Consider the following 22,992-nt stretch of genomic DNA (forward strand, 5'->3'; position numbering starts at 1 on the left):
ACACACACACACACAGAAATATAGATAAATACAAAAGAGATTGGCAAAGGTAGAGAGAGACCAGAGATAATGACATACAGACAGGAAGATATGGAGTCAGAACCACAGAACCAGAGACCTAAAGAGAACTAGGGGACAGAGAGGCAGAATGTGAATATGACAGGAGAAACTGTAGCAGAGGGAAGAACAGGGAGGGACATATAGGAGAGAGGGAGACAGAGGACAGACAGAGACAGCAAGACCAGTGTACAAACACACAGGGAAATAGATTCAGGGGAGTTGTAGAGACAGACCCAGAGCGAGAGGTAGGGAAAGAGCTGGAACATGGCCCTCAGACAGGAGAAGACGGGCAGAGGGAGGATATGCGGGCCCCGAGTGGCCAGGTCACACCTCAGTCAGGACGGGAGTGGATGTGACACTGATGCTTAGACTCTTGGAGGCAAAAGGAAGAAACTAGACTATTTTGATAAGGGATAGGTAAAGCATGTTGGAGGCAAAGAAATGATTTTGCAGTGTGTGGTGTGCAAAACTCAGCCCTGCTTTGCTGTGTGGCCCTGAGATGGGCCTTTCCCCCGACTGACCTGGCAGGCTCCGGGGGCTCCCGAGTCCCCTGAGGGGCTGGGAGTTCGGTTCCTCCTGTGCACAGAAGGCAGGACCCTGTGGGGATGAGCCTGGGGGGAAGAGGCCGGCTGTCTGCAGAGGAAGGTGTGTTTCAGATGGGTGATGAGACCCACTGTTCATGCTTTCACTGATCATATTTCTTTTATCCTTACAATAGTTGTACGAAATGGAAACTATTATTACTCCATTTTACAGATGGGGAAACTGAGACTTACAGAGGGGACATGACTTGCCAAAAAAAAAAAAAAAAAGACAAAGCTGGGATTCACAGGCAGGCAGTCAGGCTTTGAGCCCTTGGACTTAACCTCTAGCAATATTACAGGCAGAAAATACAAAAATGGAAATGATTGTAATAATAGTGACTGAGCACTTACTCTGAACTGTGTCAAGCACATCCATCTGATAGCTCATCAAACCTCCCAACACCTGATGAACTAAGTTCTCCCCATTTTGCTCTTGAAGAAATTGGGGCTCACAAAGAGAGCCTCTTGCCCATGATCGTAGACCCAGTAGTTTTTCCATGTATCCTAAGGTCCCATGCCCTTAACCACTGACTGAGCCGGGAATGGGGCAGGCCTCGGGCCAGCGTGGGGTCCAGGGAGGGCTGGAGAGAGAAACCTGGCTCAATGAATTGGGCTGAGGGGAGGGGTGGGGGGTGTCAAGGTCAGCCGCACAGGAGCACGGCAACCGGGAGGGGGTGTGTGGGGGATCCCCACTCAGGCCCACGAGGTCTTCAAGCGTGAATGTAGATTGGCCAACTAGAAAACCAACAACTCTTGTTATCTGGTTCCCTTTTCCTCCCGGAGGGAGGGAAATCTCTGCCTGAGGGTAAGTCTGCGGAAGTACAGAAGGTCAATCCCTGCCCCCAGCCCCCACCTGATAATAGAAGTTCCTGTTTATCCTGGATAGCTCTATGCTCATCCCTGGGCTGACGGGAAGAACGATGCAGTGGTAGAACAGCCTTTAGGTGCTGGCAGGCCAGGTTCAAGTTTGCCACTTAACTGTAACGGTCCTGGAAAGTGACTCCACCTCTCTGAGCATCTCTTTCACTCTTGCAGAATGAAAGAGCATCCAGTGAGCATCACTGGAGCACAGTGACCCTGGGCGGCCCCATTACAGCGCGCCGGTGATGATTACCACAACACACAACACACAACCCTGGGCTGCAGGTGACGTTATGTCCATTCTGCAGCTGGACAAATTGAGACTCAAGAAGATTAAAAACACGCCACAAGTCACACGGTCAGTCAGTAGTGGCTAGGAGTCAGGCCTCTCAGGGTGAAGCGCCATGTCCATGACCTAGACCTTCCTCTAGGAAGACCATAACCGGACACTCCCAAGACACCTTTTCTGAATGTCTCTTCTCTCTTCCCCACCAGCCTCGCTTTTGACCATGTGGAGTCTGCCAGCTGCAGCCCAGTTCACCACCGGTGCCGACCCACTGACCATCACCCAAGGTGAGAAGGACGTTGTTCCATCTACGTCCTGGACGCCCTGGGCGCCCCAGACTCAATGGCAGATTCAGAGACGTGGGCAGAGAAAACAAGGCTATCATTCTGATCCCTGTCTTCATACCTAAAGCACCCATCAGGATTCTGTGCCCCAAATCCCAACAGGACAAATCTGATTGGCCCAGCCAGGGTCTGACAACAACCGGTGGGATCTGTCGTACTCGGGGCAGGGGGGAGGGGTGGACTGTGCCTGGTATGGTTGTGGTGGGGAAGGGCGGCTTAGAAGTGGGCAGTGGGATCTGGCCGGCATCCCAGTTACAAGCGTGGTTCTCCTTACAGCTGGTGTTAATGGACCCACTGTCGTATCCCAGATCCTTCTGCTTTATTCCTACAGCCCCCTTTAATGAGGCTCAAAGAGGGGAAGTAAGTCGCCCGTGATCGCACTTAAAATGAGCAGTAGATCTAGCATCTGAGTCTAGGCCTTGACCTCGTTTGTCTTTTGGCAATTCCAGTCCAGTCTCTCTGGGTCCCTCTGTGGCTACGTTTTGTCTGGTCCTCCTCCGTCTGGGTCTGTGCCTCTGCCTCCTCTCCCTTTCTCAGAGAGGGAGAACAGAGAGAAGAGGTGACCCTCTACTGCGACATCAAGGATGCCAACGTTACCATCCACTGGTTATCCAGCAATCTCCCCCTCATGTTCCATGAGTGCATGGGGCTGTCCACAGACTGCAAGACCCTCACCATCCTGCCCGTGCAGTGGGAGGACTACACGCCTTACAGATACCAAGCTCAGGGTTTCCACCAGGCCCAGAGCAGTGATCCTGTCCTCCTGACTGTGCACTGTGAGTCCCTTTCCATTCTCCCCAGCCCTCAAGGACACCCCCTATCTCGGTGATTTCATTCAGTCTCACAGCTCCAGATACCATCAAATGTGGACTTGTCTACCCTTGAACTCCAGACGTGTTGCTAACTGATGTCTCTGCTTGGACTCTACTGTGAACATCCAGGTTAAGAGATCTAAAACTTAGTTCCTTACCCTTCAGATGTTTGCTACAAAATCTTGTCTGGGTAGGGGCAAGGAAAGAGCATTTGCTGGCACGCTTTAGATGTGTCCTACAATCCCGCTTCACCCAGGGATCAGGCCGACGTTTCATTTCCATTAGACTCCGGCACCTCCTTTGTAACTGACCCAGAGCTTGGGTGGAGAGAAGAGAAATAGTAGTATTTATTGATTCCTGAGGTCTAAGAGAGCCATTGCTGATGAGATCACTCCTGCTACGGTCGTTCTTGTCCTCCCGGATGGTCCTGACCCATTCGAGATCAAGGTGGATTCTGGTGTATCCAGCGGGGGGGCGGGGTGGTTGAGGTGACAGAGGGCTCCACTGGGACCTTCTCTGTGGAAACACCCTCTCACCCACCTCCTGACTATTCCTGGTTTTTCCACAATAATTTCACCCCATCTTCCTCCAAGAGAACAGCCACCATCCAGGCTGTGTCCATGGAACACGAAGGCATATACAGGTGCCTGGTGTCCAACAGTGCCACCCACCTGCTCTGCATGGCTGCTCTTCCAAGTCCGAGTCCTTGGTGAGTCTCTTTTTCCTCTTCCTCTCCTTTGCTCCTCTGAGAAGCAGAGCTACACCAATACCCCAGAGGTTGGGGAAGACTCAGAAGAGTGGGGATTTCCTGCGTGGCTGGTGGCAGAATGGGGCTCTGACCACGGGAAAGGACCTGGCTCCAGGCTTGGCCCATCTTCCACAAGACCCTGTTGGCTGTCTGTGGGTTGTGTCCATTCTTTGATTCTCTGAAAGTCACTGCAGGGGCTGATTCTCTATATATAACAAACACGCAGTATTCACACATCTCAGCACACAAATAATGTCCACATATGCACAGCACACTCACATACATGCACAACACACACAAGACACATGTAATTCACACACAGTGAGTACACACAACACTACCAATTGACAACATACATGCAAAGCACACACAACATGCACGCAACAGGGGCGCCTGGGTGGCTCAGCGGGTTAAGTCACTGCTAAGGTGATGATCCCAGGGTCCTAGGATCGAGTCCCACATCGGGCTCCCTGCTCAGCAGGGAGCCTGCTTCTCCCCCAACTCCCCACCCCCGCTTCTGCTTGCCTCTCTGCCTACTTGTGATCTCTGTCAAATAAATAAATAAAATCTTTTAAAACAAACAAACAAACAAAACCCAACATGCACGCAAAAGATGCATATAACACACAGTACATATCACAGCATAGACCTGCGTCATGTGCTCACAGGGTTCACACCAGCCCCCAACACGTACAAGCAATACACTCACACATACACACAACCCATCTGCTACACACAGGATATACTCACATAAAACACAGACATCCATACCTCACACAGAACATGTACACAACCAACAATACTGCAAACACACAACACACTCTCATGTCAATCATGTATACACACAATATAGAACACACAACACACACATTACAGTCACTCACCATCTTCACATACAACGCAGGAAATACACTACATATTGTACATTCAGTGCCCTCAGCACATGTACACAACTGACACACATTACACATACTATACATACATATACATACATACATAGTTTATACATACTACGCACACAACGTAGTCATACACAAAGCATACAGAACATCATACAATTCACATGCGTTAACATACACAATACCACATACAACATACACTCCCGGGCAGAAAATATATACACACACAACACACTCACAGAGTGAATATGTACAATACCTCATAGTCACAGAACATACATACACAACACACACATACAACAGACACAAACTTACACACACGACATGTCCACATACCACACACCATACCCACAAAACCCATAACATTCTCACATAGTCACACAGTACACACTCGTACCTCCCGTATAATATAGTCATAGGCAAAGAACACACACACCCCACCCACAACACATACACACACATCCCTGGAAAGCCCTATGGCATGTGCCTGGTGTTGGGTGGGCAGAAAGAAAGGGCTACTTAAGATGGCGAAAGTCCCCGCCACAAAACCTGAGCTTGGACAGGAGAACAAAGACCCAAGCAGGAATCTGAGACCCCCTGCCCCGGGCTCCAGTGGACCAATGGGACCCCGACGAGCAGGCGAAATATCCAAATAAGGGAAACTTGCCAAAAGACCCCTGAACTCCCCTCGAGGCCGCTTAAAAGCCCCCTCCTCCCTGCCTTGGGCGCGACTTCCGACTTCCGCCACTCTGCTTTCCAGAGTCGAGGAGCCTCGCCCGAGGGGGCCCACCTCCTCCCGGAGCAACTTTCCTGGCTCCCCTTCTCCTGAGCCCTGAAACTTCGCCGGAGAGTGTTTTCAATAAATCTTGCCTCGCACCTACTTTGCCCCGTGTTGTGTTTATCTCGCCGGAAAAACTTTACACCTGGAAGGGTCCCTGACCCCCACCCTATGTCTCTCTGTGTTTCCAGAAATGCTGCCCAAGCCTCACGTTGTGTCCTCAAGCCTGACTCCCGTGGAAAATGCCAGCTCCGTGACGCTGACCTGCCAGACCTCCCGCAAGGTGACTGCAGTCCTGTGGTTCCTGAGGGGCCAGGCCCTCGGCCGAGCGAGCACCTGATGCTGTGCCGGCAACCGGAGCCTGGTCATCCACGGCCTCCAGCGAGACGACACGGGCCCCTATGGGTGCGAGGTCTGGAGCCGGGGCAGCCAGGCGCGAAGGGAGCCCCTCACGCTCACCATCGGCTGCGAGTCACCCAGGCTGGACCTCGTCCTCCTCCCTCCCTCCCTCCCTCCCTTCAGTTGTTCCTTCTAACCATTCCTTCCACAGTTATCGAATCCCTGCTCTGTGCCAGCCGTGTCTGGGCACAGGCGGGGCATCTTTCTTTGTGGGGCTTACATTCTAGTGGGAAGACACGCCCTGAACAGCTAAGCGAGGGAGAGGCAGGTGAGCAGAACCACGAGGCAGCAAGAGGGCCAGGGGAAGCTGGGAGGGGCGGGTGTTGCCGTCTTAGTCAGGTGGGGCAGTCAGGAGAGGCCTCCCTGAGGAGGTGGTACTCACGCAGGACGCTGTGGGCAGCTAAGGGAAGACAGTGCCGGGGGAGGGAGCAGCATGCGAGATGGGCAGTGCGCAGTGGGCGCAGGAACCCAAGGAGGCCAAGGCAACCGGACAGAATTAGGGGGAGGACAGAACAGGAGAGGGGGCAGATCCTGCAGGGCCCCGTGAACCATGGCGAGGGCCTGGAAGCAACAAGAGGCTCTGAGTGGAGGGAGGAGAGGTTCAGACTTAGGTTTTCACAGGGTATCCTGGGCCCTTGTCTATGGGGTGGAAGCAGTGGAGAGGGAGGAGGTTGAGAAGGTGTTGTGTTTGTTTGGGTCGTTGGAGAGACAGACCCCAAGGTCGGATTAAAGTGGTGACCCATGCAAGGAATGCTCCCTGCAGAAATGTAGGGAGGGGGCCTTGTCCCGTCCTGAGCAAGCAGGGGAGGGGGAGGGAGAGAGAAGGTTGGATGGAAGTGTGGAGACCACCATGCAGTCTGAGGAACACCATCAAGGCTGTCTGGGAGCCCCAAATCTCCCAGGAAGGGGCCTGCCTCATTTTCCCCAACACCTTCAGGTACAGGTCAGGTGCAGCCCATGAGAGGGCCGGCAGTGGATTTCAGGGGCTGGGCACTTGGTTATTGAAACTCGGGCTGTCAGAAGTCTGCAAGGCGCCTTCTCAGGGTGGCCACAGTTGTCCGTCAGGGGAATGAGAAGGGGTCGGACCACGGGACCATGGATGCATTTTGAATCTAGAACTCAGGATTTGCTGCTGTTGACACCAATGGAAAGAGAAAGGCACTGACTGCAAGGATTTTTGCCTGAGCTCTTCAAACGGTGTAGTGGCCACGAGCTGAAGCGGAGAAGAGGCACCTGCAGGGAGAGAAAGTAGGGTCCGCATGTATACGTGTTACACGTATATATACTCCGCATGGATACGTGTTAGGTACCGGGGCACGTGGAGGGGGGGCTTCCATACACTGCTGCTCTCTTCTCCCCTTCCCACTTTGGTCATGAAGCCCAAAACTGCTCTTCTGTTCTCCCTCTCTGCTGAGCAAATGTGGGGTGCTTGCCGAGTAACAGCTGTGACTGTTGGAGCTCCCAGCCTACCTGGGGTGGGGAGGTCGATAATCAGGCCAAGAAAAGTAGTGTCAAGAGGACTGCCATGGGACGGCAGGATTTGGGGAACCCAAGGAGGCCCCACCGGTCTGGGGCATGTGGGAAGGCTCACTGTGAGAGGTGGTGTCCACCATGAGATCCAGAGGACGAGTAAGTCACTACGTGGAGCAGACGCCTGGAAGAGCCATTCCAGAGAAGGAAGAGAATGTGTGAAGGCTCTTACTTAAGAGGAAACATGATAAAGATGGAACATCCGAGAAGGATCTTATTTCTGAATTGAGAGGGGAGAGGTGTGGAGAGGGGAGAAGTAGGGCCAGAGGGGTCTGGATTGTGAATGAGCTGGTCAGCCATGGCCTTGGCCTTGAAGGCACTGGGGAGCCATGGAGGGTTCTAAGCAGGGAAGGGATAGTGTCAAGTTTGTACTTAGGGAGCCCTCTGGCTGTTGTGTGGAGGATTTGACACCAGGATGGGAAGACCCTGAGGGATCCTGGTGGCCATGGGGTTCAGATGGGGAGAATATCCAAGGAAACGAGGAGGGGATGAGGACAGGATTTTCCTCCTCTTCCCGAGTGTCCCAACTAGAAACTCTTCACATCCTTCTTTGCAGTAGTTCATGTTAACTTAAGTAAGACGAAGACTCAACTCTTAGTTTGCATGAGAAACTCAACGGCCATTTCATTTGTTTCCTTCACGTGCACGGGAGGAGAGCCAAGTGCCAATGATCTCCTTCCGGCTTCAGGAAGGAACTCCGCAGGAATCTCTACTTTGGAGAATAGAAGGATGGAGATTTAAATATTGCAACAGGGCCATTTGCTCATCTGTAAGAAAGTCCACCAGAATGATAAAGTTTTTGCAAGTGTGAGGCTATGCTCTCGGGACACAACAATCTGGGAAGCCTGGATGCTCTGCGAGGCTCCTTGGTGAGTGCTCGCTTTTGCAAGAGCCGGGGGTTTGTTTTTTATTTGGATGTTTTGCACTGGGTTTCTCCCTTCCATGTGGTGGACTACAGGCTGCCTGCTTGGCAGCTAAGGAGGGAAAGGGAACATCTTGCTGAGACTCCTTTCAATGGCAGTTAGAAGAGACTTCGTTCTCCAGGCTACAGCCTAGAATTCTGTTAGAATCGAGAAGTGGGGGCAAGGGGAGGGGTCTAGCTTCCAGCGCGGAAGCAGAGTGGGCAGAACAGGAAAACTCCCCGGCGGGGGATATTTGGCTTTGCACACAGATGGCCCAGATCGAGTGGACATCACCAGCAGGGCATTGTCTGGGGCGGTCAGCACTATCCAGGCAGAGCTCAACTCCAGCCTGACCCTGCAGCGTCAGGCAGAGTCCCAGCCGGGCGCTAAGTTTCACTGGACCCTTGAGCACTCCACCGCTGTGTAAGTGGGGAAGCAGCTAATCATCGAGGCCCTAACCTGGGAATACGAGGGCATCTACAACTGCACAGCCTCCAACCCGGTGACACACCTGGCCCGCTCTGCCTCCATCCTGGTCAGAGTGGCAGGTGAGTGCGTCCATGCCCCCCTCCCCACCACGTCATCTTCTAGTGTAACAACAGTGTAACATGGGCCAGGTTCCCAGTCTGGAGCTGCCAAAGCCCAGCCTCTAATGCTCGGGACCCAGAACCTCTCCTTCCCGGCTGTGGGCCCTGGAAAACCCTCCAGGCTGCTCCGAGCCTCAGTTTTCCTACCTGGAAATGGGGGTTGTGATGCCTTATCTTCCAGAGTTGTTTAGAAGGACAATGAGTCAGGGAGATAGCCAATGAATGAAGGAGTGAACTGGTGGGAATTATATTAATTATAGGAATTATATAGATTTTATTTTTTAAAAAAATTTTATTTATTTGACAGAGAGAGAGATCACAAGTAGGCAGAAAGGCAGGCAGAGAGAGAGGGAGAAGCAGGCTCCCCACTGAGCAGAGAGCCCAATGCGGGGCTCGATCCCAGGACCCTGAGATCATGACCTGAGCCGAAGGCAGAGGCTCAACTCACTGAGCCCTCCCCCCCATGCCCCTAATTATAGGAATTGTATTAATAACAGCTGGGTGTGACTAGCAGCAAGTACCTGTATTTTTATCTTGAGTTCTTGAGAGGGCAACACAGTGTCAGAGTTTTGTATCCCAGCTCTAATGCTTATTGGCTGTGTGACCTTGGGCATGCTGCTTAACCTCTCTGAACCTCTGATTCCTTGTGGGTAAAATAAACATAACAACTGTGCTTATATCAGAGGGTCATTCAATATTAACCAACATTGGTAAGGTTTTTATGGCAGTGCCTGGCATATTGCATTTGTTAAACAAATAAAATTATTCTTTATTGAGCCTAAACCACATGCCTGAAACAAGCCTTTCCATACACAGTATCAGCAAGCCCTTCGTGGGTGCCCCCTGCCAGCCAGTTCTGAGGTAGGCCTGTGGGCACCTCCATTGTGTAGGAGAGCCTGAGACCCATCCTAGGGTTTGAAACCAGGCTGGCCGCCTCAGGAGTCAGGTTCTCAGTTGTTACCGAAAGGAGGACCCTATGCACCATCCCCAAACTACCTTACTGAATCTTCAAAACAACCCTCTGGTCTTGTGAAGACCCTTTGATGAATGGAGAAACTGAGGCTCAGAGGAGGAAGCAGTGAGTATGGTTGATGGTCACGGGACTGTTGCAGGATTTGAACAAGGTCACGTAGGAAGGGCTCTTGGAGCCTAGAGCCTGGTGGAGGACAGCATCTCTCACCATCATCAGATCATGTCGCGGCCTCTTACTGAGTACTGACTGTGTCCGGCGCGGCGCTCTTATTCCCACGTAGGAGCTCCCTTAATCCCCTCGAAGCCTAGAGGGTTATGAATGGCTATGCTTGTTTGACACAGAAAGAAAGGCTCAGAGAGTGAAACTAAGAACCCCTGAGGCCCCCTGGAGGCCCCCTCCTGCCCCGCCAAAGCAGAGAGCCCCTTCCTCTCCCCCACCCCCCCATCCTCACGGCTGCCTTCCTAATCCCTGTGGCTGGACTTCACCCCTTGGGGAAGGCTTTTGGGCAGAAGCTGGAAGGGCAAACACAGGCCCACGTTAATGATTACAGCTGCCATTTATTAATCAATCACCCGTGGTGTGCCCGGCATCCAGTCACCACCTCATTTCCCCTTCGCATCATTACTGGGCCTCATCACTTTGCAGATAAGGAAATGGGACTCAGAAGGGGATGTCACCTGCCTGTGGTCCCAGGGCCCCAGAGAGTCAAAGGTGACTCAGGTATGAAAAAGGATGGGGAGGGTGCCTAGGTGGCTCAGTGGGTTAAGCCACTGCCTTTGGCTTGGGTCATGATCCCAGAGTCCTGGGATCAGGTCCCGCATCAGGCTCTTTGCTCAGCAGGGAGTCTGCTTCTCTCTCTCTCTCTCTCTCTCTCTCTCTCTCTCTCTGCCTGCCTGCCTCTCTGCCTACTTGTGATCTCTGTCTGTCAAATAAATAAATAAAATCTTTAAAAGAAAAAAGAAAAAGGAGGGGGAAAGGTGGGGGAGCCAGCTTTCTGGTTTTCAAAACCCTTTCCTCTGAAAGCTGTATTTGACCCATTATCCCAAGCAGTATTGTCATCCCACCAACATTTACTGATCACTTTTCATGGTCTAAATATTGTCCTATCTGGGGCATGTTGAACATTCCATATTTTGAACATGAATACTCTTCTGTTGAGTCTTTTTTTACCAAACGCTGACACTATTATCCCTGTTCTGCAGAGGAGACAGCTGAGGCACAGAGAGGTTAAGCAGCTTGGTCAAGGTCACACAGCGAAGATGTGAATAGGCCATTTGACTCCAGAAATGATGCTATTAATACCACAAAATGCTGCCTCCCAGTGACTGGAAAACACCTGTTTATCAAGTGACAGTGGAGACAAAGCCACAGCTTGGGAATGAGGACAAGGGCAGGCAAGAGGGTGTCAGACCAGGGTCCTGATTCTTTCTCCTTGCCCAGGTCCCAGGTCTTCCCTGTCTGCAAGAGTCATTGCTGGCATTGCCCTTGGGATCCTGACTCTCATTTCCCTATCCACAGGGCTGGGCTATTTCCTCTGCAACAGAAACACCAGATGGTAATGCTGGGAATGAATGGGTTAGAGAATGTGGCCTGCGGCCCAAAGTGTTGCTGACCATGGTGCTGAGCTGTGTCTGTAGCAACTGGGGAACTCAGGGGGGTTGGGACATTGCCCAAGGATGGATGTGGGATACGGGTAGGGCCTGTGAAGATGGCAAGGACTGGAGGCAAAAGAATGGGGGATTTGGGGTTTCAGGTTCTCAAGCAAAAAAGCGGAGGACCCCATCAAGGAGGGAGCAACACCCACCTCTGCAGAGGGGCCCTGTGCAGTGTACTGTTCTAGTAAGTGACTTCATCATTGATGCTCAGGGCAGCAGCGGGGTCTGGGGAAGGGGCTGGTACCAGGAGTCTGGGCCTCTGCTCCCAGCTTGCCACTAGTGATCATGGATGAGATTGGAGCCAAGAACCCTGAGGAGGTCTCCCCTGTTCCAACAGCCACAGCAAAAAAATAGGATATTCTCTCCTTTTCACTTTCAGAAAACTTTCCCAGTTGATTGCTGTAGGCAGAGAGAACCAGTCACAACATTCATCCCTGCTGAACCTAGGGTCAGCCTTATAACCCACCTCAGCACGGTGCTTCACACACCCTCTACTGATGCATGGGAGCTGACTAAAAGCAAAATGAAACATCTTTGACATCTCTGGGCTGGGATTCCGGAAGGAAGCCCTCCCCCCTGAAATGGAAGAGACTGTCCAATCCAGCTCAGTTTCACAGAAAGGAGATCCACGCCCGGGAAGAAGAAAGGATAAACCCATGCTCCAGAGGCCCACTAGGGCTAGGTCTTAGATTTCCATCCTCGGCCACCTCATCAAAGAGCCTTATCTAACCCAGAATTAGATTTCCTGGTCAAGTTCACTGGAGCTGTGCTGGGGAGCCCTGGGGAGGGCGGAAGGAAGGTTTCTGCCACTACCTTTCTGGGGATAGGAGTGACGTGGAGAAACAACCCCTTCCTTCACATCTCTTCCCATCTCCAGACCCAGGCTGGCATTCCCTTTCTCTAGACTGGCCGAGGCCCATGTATGCCAAGTTACCTGAACCTGAAGGACAGGTTGGAGTCAAAAAGGTAAGCAGTGCTCCAGAGGGACCCTCCCTGCTCCCCTGACCATCTGGTCCTTCCCCAGGCCAGGAGGGCTGTTCCAGTCCCACCTCTTGGGTTGGGGAGTGAGGTGTGTTCTCCTGATACCTAGGGCTGGCTTAAGTCTTTATGCATCTCCTCCCCTGCCTTCTCTGGGGATCCCAAGGTCTTCCCTGGCTTCCCATCTCTTCTTGTCTTCTTGCCCTTCACTATGACAATGCCTAGCCTGAACTCCTCTGAGAATCAGAAGGGATGTACCTGCCTCTGAGGCCAAAGCTGTTCCTGAGAATTTCTGGGACTGGTCCCCATGCCAAACCCTTGACCTCTTCACTACTTTCTTTTCCCCCAGGTACTACCCCCAGAACCCCTAGAGCAGTTTTATGAGGTAATGTGGGATCTGCTGAGTGTGATTTTAAAAAGCTGCTGTGGAAATACGATCTGAGAAGGTGTTTGACAAGTCTGAGAAACCATCCTGTAGACTCTTCATTGTGCATTGCAAGGCCAGGGATGGAGAGAAAGTGGCCCAAGGCCTCGGACGCAGTGGGGCCAGATTCTAGGTCTCTGGCTCCTACTGGGTTCCTTTTCCCTCCAGGGCTCTGAATTGGATTGCAGACAAGGTGGCACTAGCTAGCAGGCACTGGGGTGCGAAGCAGTTGGGGAGTAGAGGTTGCAAAGGGAGCCAGGTGAAAAGACAGAGTTCTAGATCTAGATCAGGGGAAGGGCCCTGGGTCCTAAACTTACATCCACTTCTGATTCTTTGTAAGGACTTGGTGAAAACTATTCCTCTCTGGGGTCGCTGAAGAATGCAGGCTGGCACTTTCTAGCCACTGTGATTTTAAGGCAGTCTGTGCTCGTGGTTCCTAACTGACCTCTCCATTCCCCTGCAGAAGGATCTACCATCAGACCCCCCAGGAACTATTCCCACAGCCCCAGAAAACCCCTGCCCAAAGTTGCTGTGGATCCATCGGTCCCCACTCTCCCAAAAGGAAATATAGAGTCAAAGTATGAGGTGATTTTATGCAACCCTGTATCTTCAGACAGATGGGACAGCAGTCACCATCCTGCCTCTTCTTCCCTGCTGAAAAGTCTGTAGGATAAACTCTCAAGAGAGTTTTCCCTTCGTTATTTTTTGGTTCCATCCCATTCATTCTATCCTACCACGTTCTGCTTCATTTCATTCTGTTTCTTTCCAGTCCACTTGATTTTACTCCGTTCCGTGTTTCTATCACATTTATTTCCACCCCACCTATTAGAAGGTGGAGGAGAGGCAGGAGTGTGTCCCCCAAATTGAGAAGGCACTCAGCAGCTGCCTCCGTACTGTTTACGTAGAGTTTCCTTCAGAGTAACTTCCCGACGGGATCAGAGGGATGGGCAGGCAGCAGAGCAGTAATTCTCCACGGAGTCCAGATCTCAGTCCGCAGATTTCATAGAGTGAAGTCACAGGGTTTAATGCCTAATAGACCTCCTGCCGCCACCTGTGCACCAGAAGGGGTGCAGGTGGGGAAGAAACTAGGTCATTTCTACCAGCTATCCAAACAGCTTTGGGGAAGACCAGAACACACCCTCCCTATTCGGTCTCCGTCTTCTGCTCGTCCTACCCGCCGTTTCCCGTTCCCATCCACTCTTTCCTCTTCTGTCCCTTCTCCGCTCCCCTCCAGGGACCGTCAGTCCATGCTCCGGTCCTTCTGTCCCGTCCTGCTCCCTTCCAGCAGCCCAGGCTACTTTCTGTCCCCTTTAGCTTCCCGTTTTCAGGCCGTCTCCTTCCCTTCCACCTCCTTGCAGGAGCTGCACTCGACTCCGTCTCCTCATGCCTGATCCCGCAGCACTCCAGCTTCGTTCCCAGACGGCCATTCTGAATTCCCAGTTGCCCTTTGTCGTATTAATTTTTTGTCACTTGCCTTTCCGCTCTTTCCCTCTCCTTAGACGCCTTCTCTTGCTCCTCTTTCCCATTCGGTTCTAATCCTATGTTCCGTGTCATTCCTCTCCTTTCCACGCCCGCTTATTTCACTCCATTCTTTTCCTTTTCATTCCTTTCCACTATGATTTTTCCATGTATTATTTTTTAAAATATTTTATTTATTTGAGAGAGAGAGAAAAAAGAGAGAGAGAGCATGAGAGGAAGAGGGGGAGCATCAGGCAGAGGGAGAGGGAGAAGCAGACTCCCCGCTGAGCAGGGGGCCTGACATGGGGCTGGATCCCAGGACCCTGGGATCATGACCTGAGCCAAAGGCAGACACTTCACTGACTGAGCCACCCAGGAGCCCACGATTTTTCCATTTATTCCATTTCCTTCATTTACATTTTTGGACCCCATGCTACTAATTCCATTCCACTCCCTGACTTTTAAGTTTCCATCCATTTAATTTCTCTCCATTCCCATCCCTTTCAGTGCCTTGACAACCATTTATCCCTTTTGATTTATTTCCTTTTATACTGTTTTTTTTTTTATATTTATGTCCCTACATTTCTCCCATGGGGGATTTGAGGCAATTCACAGAAAGCTTCTACATCACACTATATAATGGTGCTAAATTACAAATAGGAACCACAATTAGGGAAATATTTTTTTTTAAAGATTTTATTTATTTATTTGACAGAGAGAGAAATCACAAGTAGGCGGAGAGTCAGGCAGAGAGAGAGGGGGAAGCAGGCTCCCGCTGAGCAAAGAGCCCGATGCGGGGCTCGATCCCAGGACCCTGGGATCATGACCTGAGCCGAAGGCAGCGGCTTAATCCACTGAGCCACCCAGGCGCCCCGGAAATATTTTTAATAATAACAGGACGTCAAGGCATGGATAAGAAAATAAATATGCTGGACCTACATAGGATCCGTCCCTATATTTCTCATTTGTCTTTGACGTTCTTGGTAGCCAAATTTAAAAAAAAAAAACATTATCAGTTTAATCACCCAAAAGGAAGAAAGCTATTTGCTCATTCAGGCAAATGGGAAGAAGAGCTTCGCCCTGGAGGTGGCCATAACTCAGGAGATGGCTTCCTGGCTCTCAGGATTAGTGGTTATTTCAGAGGGACTCAAGTGAAACATCCATGTGCTGGACTAGCCAGATTACTCCACATCCAGGGATGGGCTTTAGGCAGTATCCTCTGAAGGAGTCAATGACCAAGGACTTTTAGGAGGCAAAAGAGGGAGGCGAGGACAGATTTGGAAAAGGGAAACTTTAGGGACACAGAACTCCAATAATTTAGTGTCTGAAGTCCTGCCTTGCAGTAGAGTGACTAATGTGTTAACTTCTCTGTCCAAAGGGTAGACCCATTACTGTGGAGGCTATATTGGAGGAGGCCTGGCTTTAGTCTAACTGACAGATGAACCATCCTCAAAAGATGTGAATGTCTTATAGTCAGGAAATTTAAATATTATTATTATTATTATAAGTAGGCTCCACACCCAGTGTGAGGCTTGAACTCCTGACCCCAAGATCAAGAGTTGCATGCTCTACCAGCTAAGACCACCAGGCATTCCCATAGTTAGGGACTTTAGTAAAAAGACAAACCCTCTGAAAGTAATTGAGAGAACACTGGGGAATCTCAGATAACTCAGTATCAGAAGTTATGTGTGGCATCCAAGGACGGGAATGTTACCAGGAAGCTTTGCTTTCATATGTGGTTGCTATTTGCTGAGCGATGAATTTGCTCGGTTGTTCTCAGTCCAGAGGGAGTTCCTATGCACGCTTCCTGGTCACTCTTCCTCTATGACTTTGGATTTCATATAAGAACATGCTCTTTTACTATTTAAAACTCCCAGGTTCTCCAGAGGAGACTCAGACGGGCTCAGACCACTGTCGGGATTGTGTTTACGCTTGTCAGCTCCTCGGCCCGCTAGGAACTGGTATCATTAACCTTTTAGGTCCCTCTCTTCATCGGGGTCTGGGGAGGAGAGCTACATTTGTTCCCTTCCCTCAGTGAAGCCTAAGCTCTTCCTAGAAGTCTCACTAGGGGAAATTCCTCTTCTGTCTCTTTGGCTAGAATTCTGTCACACGGTATTCCTTGTGGCCAAGAAGGCTGAGAGGGTGAGGCGTTAGGCTTCCTAGTCTTGTCAACAGGAGTAGACAAGGAATAAGATACAGGGAGGAGTGCAGGGTCAGCAAACTCGATGTCCGCAACATTCTGCAGGGACGAGAGGGAGCAAACCACACAAAGGGTCTGGAGTGGAGTCTTCCAAGTTGAGGGGCATTAAGCGAAAAGGCTCTGAGTGGGTCTATTACAGTTTGTGGCTGCAAAACAAATGATCACAAATGGAGCAGCTAACGCTGCATGTTATTGTCTCAAGAGTTTCCATCCAGAGTCCAAGCACTGCTTAGATGGGCCTTCTGCAAGGCTGTAATCAAGATGCTGGCCCAGGCTCCAGTCTCATCTGAGGCTTGACTGGGGAAGCATCCACTTCCAAGTTCACGTGGTTCTCGGCAGTCTTCGGTGCCTTGCAGGCTCCTTGCAGGCTCCGTAACAAGGGCCTCAGTTTCTTACCGACTGTCAGCTGGAGGCTGCCCTTAGTCCTTTGCCGTGTGGCCCTCTCCATAGGCAGCTCACACCATCACATCTTGCTTTTTCAAAGCCAAGACAGAAGCTGCAATCTTACATAACAGACTCAGTACCGCCATCAGGCACATCCTACCATCTTGCCCTATTCTACTGGTTAGTTGCGAGTCACGGGTCTTGCCCTCAAGGGAAGGCGATGACCTTAGGGCATGAATACCAGGAGGTGAGGATTATGGGGGACACCTCAAAGTGTGTGTCCTCAGTGGTAAGGACACATGAGGGCCACTGTAGGAAGAGAGGTGCACACATGACTGAAATGCAGTAAGACGGGGACGATCTTTGGAGTGTCCAAGGATGGAGGACGGTGCCAGAGCACCTGGGCCTTGGACTAAATAGAGCAAGGAGACCAGGAAGCCCTACCCAGAATATGGAACTCACGTTTTCTCTTTGTGTAACAGGTGCTTGTGAGTCCAGAACACAGCATTTACTGCCAGATCATCCCCTGAGTCTCACGGAAGCAGATATCCTTTCTCCAGAAATCCTCGAGGAATCACGATCAATCACGTGTTCGATGAAATTTACCAGGTGTCTCTTCTATCCCAGCCATTCTCTTTGCAGACCTCGTGGCATTCTGTTTTGTGTTTTTCAAGCTCTGGACCCAGCTTTTGGTTCGTGTTTCTTTAAAAACAATAAAAACAGGGGGAAGAAAGTGATCCAGAACTAGCGGGCCAAGGTTTGAGACCCAGCAGCTGGGGAAGCTGCGAGGATGGGCAAACACTGGTGGTGGACGCAGCAGCCAGGTGTGGGGGGTGTGAGCCAGCCAGAGGAGAGCAGGGATGTACACAGGGAGCAGCCTTTTCAAATCATGGCGGCAGATGAGAAACAAGGAGAGACTAAGAGATGATGACAAGAAAAAACCAGAATGACACGAAAGACTGACGCACCCAAGGGAGGAGCAGGTGCGAGATCCTTAGGGATCTGGGGCCGGAGGTGGTGAGAGTCCAATTTGGTGAAAACAGAGTGAGGAGTCAAGGACGACTCCCCAGGAGCAGTAGAAGACTGGCAGGCCACTTTCTGAGGCACCACTGAGGGAGGGGCACATTTGGGATAGACAAGGAAAGTCAAGAATTTGCTTTAGGCATATCAAAAATAGATTAGCTGGAGAATAAAACAGGTAGTTGTTCCTAAGAAGTTTAGAGAGAGCGCGGTAGGAGAGATACACATCTGGGACTTGACAGTGGGGTTTAAAGTGATGGGGCTGTAGGAGATCTTGTGTCAGGGCTCTCCAAGACCAGCCTCAGGCTCGAGGATTTGCTAGACGGATTCACAGTACCCAGAAGTTGTTATACTCATGGTTACGGTTTATTACAGCAAAAAGAGAGAGAGAGTAGAATCAGCAAAGGGAAAGGTCCATGGGGTGGAGTCTGGAGGACACCACACCCAAAACTTCCTTTCTCAGTGGAGTCCCCAGGGAAGTCCCCCAGCAATGATGTGTGACAACACTTGTGATGGGTTGCCAACCCCAGGCAGCTCACGCTGAACCTGGGTGTCTGGCATTTTTATAGGAGGTCAGTCACATGGACATGTACCATAGGACTGACCTGTCACTGAAACTCCAGCCCCTACAGAAGGAACGTTGGTGTTCACCATAGATAACGTTGTTTGTATAAACTATGGACAAGCTGGTACAGTGTGGCTCAAGGCCTCAGGCCTGCAAAAACAGAACATTGTAAGGGTTGTTCCTAGAAGCCGACCAAGAGCTAGTCATGGAAATTGGCCCTTCTTGGGTTTGATACCCCAGGCCTGTTGAGTTAACCCTTTCCCCTACAGATTGCAAAAAAGTGGATAAAGACAGAGAACAGTAGGGGCAGATAACTAAGCCTGGGTCCCTCCAATGTTTATAGCTTGAGAAGAGGATTAAGCAAAGGAAAAGGACTGGTTTTTTTCCCCTCCTACTGCCAAGAACCTGCCACCCCTGTCTTCCAGGTACAGGTTATACTCTCCCTCTAGTGACTCTTGCTCTTATCTTCCAGCATTTAGAGCAAATGGATTCATGATCTCCCTGTTTCTCAAGAGGTACTGAGCCCTCACCCAAATCCTGGCCAACAGAACCGCAATATGAAACTCGGGTCTTACCCAATCCCCAAACAGCTAATACAGAGACCTCTGGGTTCCATGGGCATGTCCCTAGCATGAGTTCCTGTTCCTCAGTAGTAGCAGTTCTGAAGTCCCCATAACATTCAGGTTAGGTCAGGATTTGAGTGCTCCTGGAAGGAAAACTTAAACCATCTTGTTCATTTTGAAACAAGAAGGAAAAAAGAGGAAACAAAAGACAAAGTTAGTTTTAAATTATATATTACTAATGCCTTAATGTCTGAAGATCTTAAATTTTTAAAAGTGGGAAAAAATATAGAGAAAAAAGAAGATGAGTTCATGGTCAAAGCATCCCCCATCATTATTTTGTCATATTTACATACTGAATCTGTAGATCATTCTGCAAGATTTGACAACTTTACAACACAGCTTGTAATATGGTGATTGTCTTTTACAGCTGTCATTGGAGTTTTTAAGGTTTCTTATGTTTCCCTTTTTTTTTTGCTTCTATTATGAATAAATACAAACTTTCCTGTCTTGTTTGCAAACTTAGTATTACTTATGTAGAAGAAGGATATTGATAGGTGGGCAAGGGGCAATATAATGTAGGAACTGAGAGCATGAACTCTAGCGTCAGACTTCTCGGTCCCTGCTCTGCCCTCACAATACAATCCTGGCTGTTACTTAACACTTCTGGGCCTCAGTGTCATCTCTCATAAAATGGAAGTAACAGTCCAACCTTGTATGAATTGCTGGGAGGACTAAGTGAGAAATATTTATAAGGACCTTATAGCGGTGCCTGGCCCAGAGTGGTACATAAATGTTTACCATTATCTGTTTCATATTCGATGCCTTTCTAGCCTCTCCTTGATGTTCATTTCTTTTAGTTCATTCTCTTGGGTCTTGAGGTTTGTAATCATATCTGCCAATCACATTAATTTTGCATTCTTTGTGCCCACTGGTTATGATACCTGTTTTTTTGGTTTTGTTTTTGAGAGAGAGAAAGTGTGCTAGTGGGTGGGGAGGGGCAAAGGGAGAGAGAGAATCTCCACTGGGCGTGGAGAATCTCCACTGGGCGTGGAGCCTGACGTGAAGCTGGATCCCATGACCCTGAGATCAAGACCTGAGCCAAAATCAAGAGTCATATTCTCAACCGAATGAGCCACCCAGGTGCCCCATGATGGGTATCTATTTTGTACTGAAGTTTTGTTTTCAAAACCAGTCCCTGTCTTTCAAACATTTACTGAAACCCTTACCAATGAAATGAAACAATGTGTAGTATTTATACCTGTTTTTTTGGTTTTGTTTTTGAGAGAGAGAAAGCGTGCTAGTGGGTGGGGAGGGGCAAAGGGAGAGAGAGAATCTCCACTGGGCGTGGAGAATCTCCACTGGGCGTGGAGCCTGATGTGAAGCTGGATCCCATGACCCTGAGATCAAGACCTGAGCCAAAATCAAGAGTCATATTCTCAACCGAATGAGCCACCCAGGTGCCCCATGATGGGTATCTATTTTGTATTGAAGTTTTGTTTTCAAAACCAGTCCCTGTCTTTCAAACATTTACTGAAACCCTTACCAATGAAATGAAACAATGTGTAGTATTTGCTTCAAAATCACTGGGGGAGGAGGACAGTGGAAAGCACAGGTGGGACTAGAGATGAGAAAAGATCCAGTGGAAAATTAATTTGCATGACAGGCCAAAGGGGGTGGCCTTTAACTAGTCTCCCTACTTTTGTGCTGGAAATTTATGTAACAAAAAGTTTAAAAAAAAGAAAAAACAATAAGTTACCTACTTCCATTTAAAAAACAACCTATTTAACCCTGAAATGTTAGAGGCATGCCCATTAAGAAGAACACAATCAAGAATGTTACTTGTATTGATATTGTTGTAAAAACGATAGCCAACATAACCCAAATGCAAAGAAATATCTGGTTAAAAATACTGGCAAGGAAGAGATCAAATAATTATCTGTAGATGACATATCACTAGAAAAGTCAAGAGTATCAAAGGAAATACTATAAGAATTCCTAACATTTCAGGGACGCCTGGGTGGCTCAGTCAGTTAAGCATCTGCCTTCAGCTCAGGTCATGATCTTGGGGTCGAGCCCACAAACCCAAGATCAAGAGTCGCATGCTGTACCAACTGAGCCAGCGAGGCACCCCCCAAATAATTTTTTTTTTTAAATCAACCACAGGGGTGCCTGGGTGGCTCAGTCGGTTAAGCTTCTGCCTTTGGTTCAGGTCATGATCCTTGAGTCCCAGGATCGAGCCCTGCATCAGGCTCCCTGCTGAGCGGGGAGTCTGTTTCTCCCTCTGCCCCTCAACCCTGCTCATGTGATCTCTCTCTGTCTCCCTGTCTCTCAAATAAATGAAATCTTAAAAAAAAAATCCACAATAACCAGTCATAAGGAATTTGGGGGGGGTGGAGATTACATTTCAAATAGCAATAATTTGTTAAAAGTTAGAAGTTATGTGAAGAAAACTACAGGAATACTTTGATAGCAATAAAAAAAAATTTAAATGCCGTATTTTCATACAGTGGCACCAATGGCCAGCTCCTCCCTGGTGGGTTGGAAATAAACACCACTGTTTTCTCATAGGGTGATTGTGCCAGTTAATGAGATGTTAATGAGATGTTTAACAAAGGGCCAGGGACCTTTATATATTTAAAACAAAACAAACATTTATTGAGCATCGATTATGTGCCCCCTACCTTGGGATGCTGGGGATACAGCACTGATCAAAGTAGATACAAATCCTTTCCCTTATGGTGGTGTCTGGGGGTGAAAGCAGATAAACAACAAACCAAATAAATACCTACAACATATGTTAGTGAAAAGTTCTCTAGACAATAAAGATGAAGAGGAAGGCAGGGAGTAGTGGGGAGTGAAAGGTTTGTTAGTGAGTTTACAGCAGTTGATGGGGGAATGCCCCATGAGAAAGTGACATCTGCCTAAAGACCAGATGGCAGAATCCAGGCGAATCCTGGAAGAAAGAGCCTGCCAGCCAGCATGAGTAGCACATGCAAAGGTCCTGAAGTGGGAGCTTCATGGAGTTCCTGGGGAAGATGGAAAGGCCAACGTGGCTGGAACCGAGAGAGGAAAAAATGGTCAGGAGATAAGGCAAAAAGCGAAGGAGAGGGATGGTGAACATATCCCCAAAGTCTTAGAGGCAGAGAAAGAACTCAGTTTAAAAAACAAAAGGATTCTTGCTATTTCACCGTTATGAACTACAAAAACATACCAGCATGTCAGATTCTTGAAGGACTTGGCAGGAGCTCCCTGGACTGTGTAACGGGCCACTGTTTTTGGACTTGAGGACCAAAAAGGAGACTGCGCGCAAGCGTCTGACAAAGCTGCGGGAGCCCGGGAGGGGACCCCGCCGTTTCATCGAATCCCGTTTCCACGGCTGCTCCTGCCTGGGAGTCCAGCCGGTGCCAGGCTAGCTCTTTCCAAGTCAGCCACCGCGCCCCACATCAGAACCTAGGCCTGGGCCTCCCAGTCCAGCTCCTCTGGGAGCCCGGCAAAAACTCAGTCTCGGCCCACGCAGTTACTCCAACCCCGCGCGTCGGGCAGTAATTTCCACGCTCACCTCCGGGAGGAGCTGGACTCCCGCGTAATCGCCGCGGGCGCCGCTGAGGCTTCTGGGAATTGTAGTCCTGGCTCGCCAAGCCCAAACGCACTTCCGGGTTCGGCCAGAAACGCAGCCATTGTCCCGAGTGCGGGTGGCTGCAGTCGCCGCGCACCTGGCTTCGGACGTCAGCCGAGCGGCCCTGCGGATGCCGAGTAGGGGAGGGGGCCGAACTAACTTAAGCCGAGTCTGTCGTATGCACAATCGGCGCAGGGGGTTGCTGAACCCGACCTCTTTCTGCCGCAGAGCCGTGCGGGGTACTGAAGCTGGGGCAGGCCGGACTTGGGCCGCGAGCCGGTGGACGCCCAGGTCGGTGAGGGGCGGGGCGGCGCTGGGTGTCCCATGCGCGCATGCGCAGGGTGTGGGCGGGAACATGGGTTGGGG

At 50.0% G+C, this 22,992-nt stretch overlaps 1 protein-coding gene and 1 long non-coding RNA gene across 2 annotated transcripts; one reads left to right on the forward strand and one right to left on the reverse strand.

Annotated features, from left to right (window-relative positions):
* Positions 1-2,014: 2,014 nt before the first annotated feature.
* Positions 2,015-14,211, forward strand: CEACAM20 (CEA cell adhesion molecule 20; the record flags this gene model as incomplete). Its single annotated transcript, XM_082711156.1, is given in 17 exon segments — positions 2,015-2,078; positions 2,444-2,495; positions 2,673-2,911; positions 3,321-3,416; positions 3,419-3,639; positions 3,641-3,656; positions 5,564-5,692; positions 5,695-5,716; positions 5,718-5,836; positions 8,473-8,627; positions 8,631-8,751; positions 11,204-11,318; positions 11,517-11,602; positions 12,323-12,384; positions 12,746-12,800; positions 13,284-13,405; positions 14,179-14,211. Coding segments are annotated over 17 exon segments (1,707 nt in total).
* A 7,430-nt stretch (positions 14,212-21,641) lies between these two features.
* On the reverse strand, positions 21,642-22,917 carry LOC309853071. The gene is made up of 2 exons (XR_014305503.1): positions 22,222-22,917; positions 21,642-22,063 (listed from the first exon to the last, which is right to left on the reverse strand). It is a non-coding gene; the product is annotated as an uncharacterized lncRNA (long non-coding RNA).
* Positions 22,918-22,992: the final 75 nt, after the last annotated feature.

Source organism: Mustela nivalis (genome assembly GCF_964662115.1).
Source record: "Mustela nivalis genome assembly, chromosome: 18".
NCBI lineage: Eukaryota > Metazoa > Chordata > Mammalia > Carnivora > Mustelidae > Mustela > Mustela nivalis.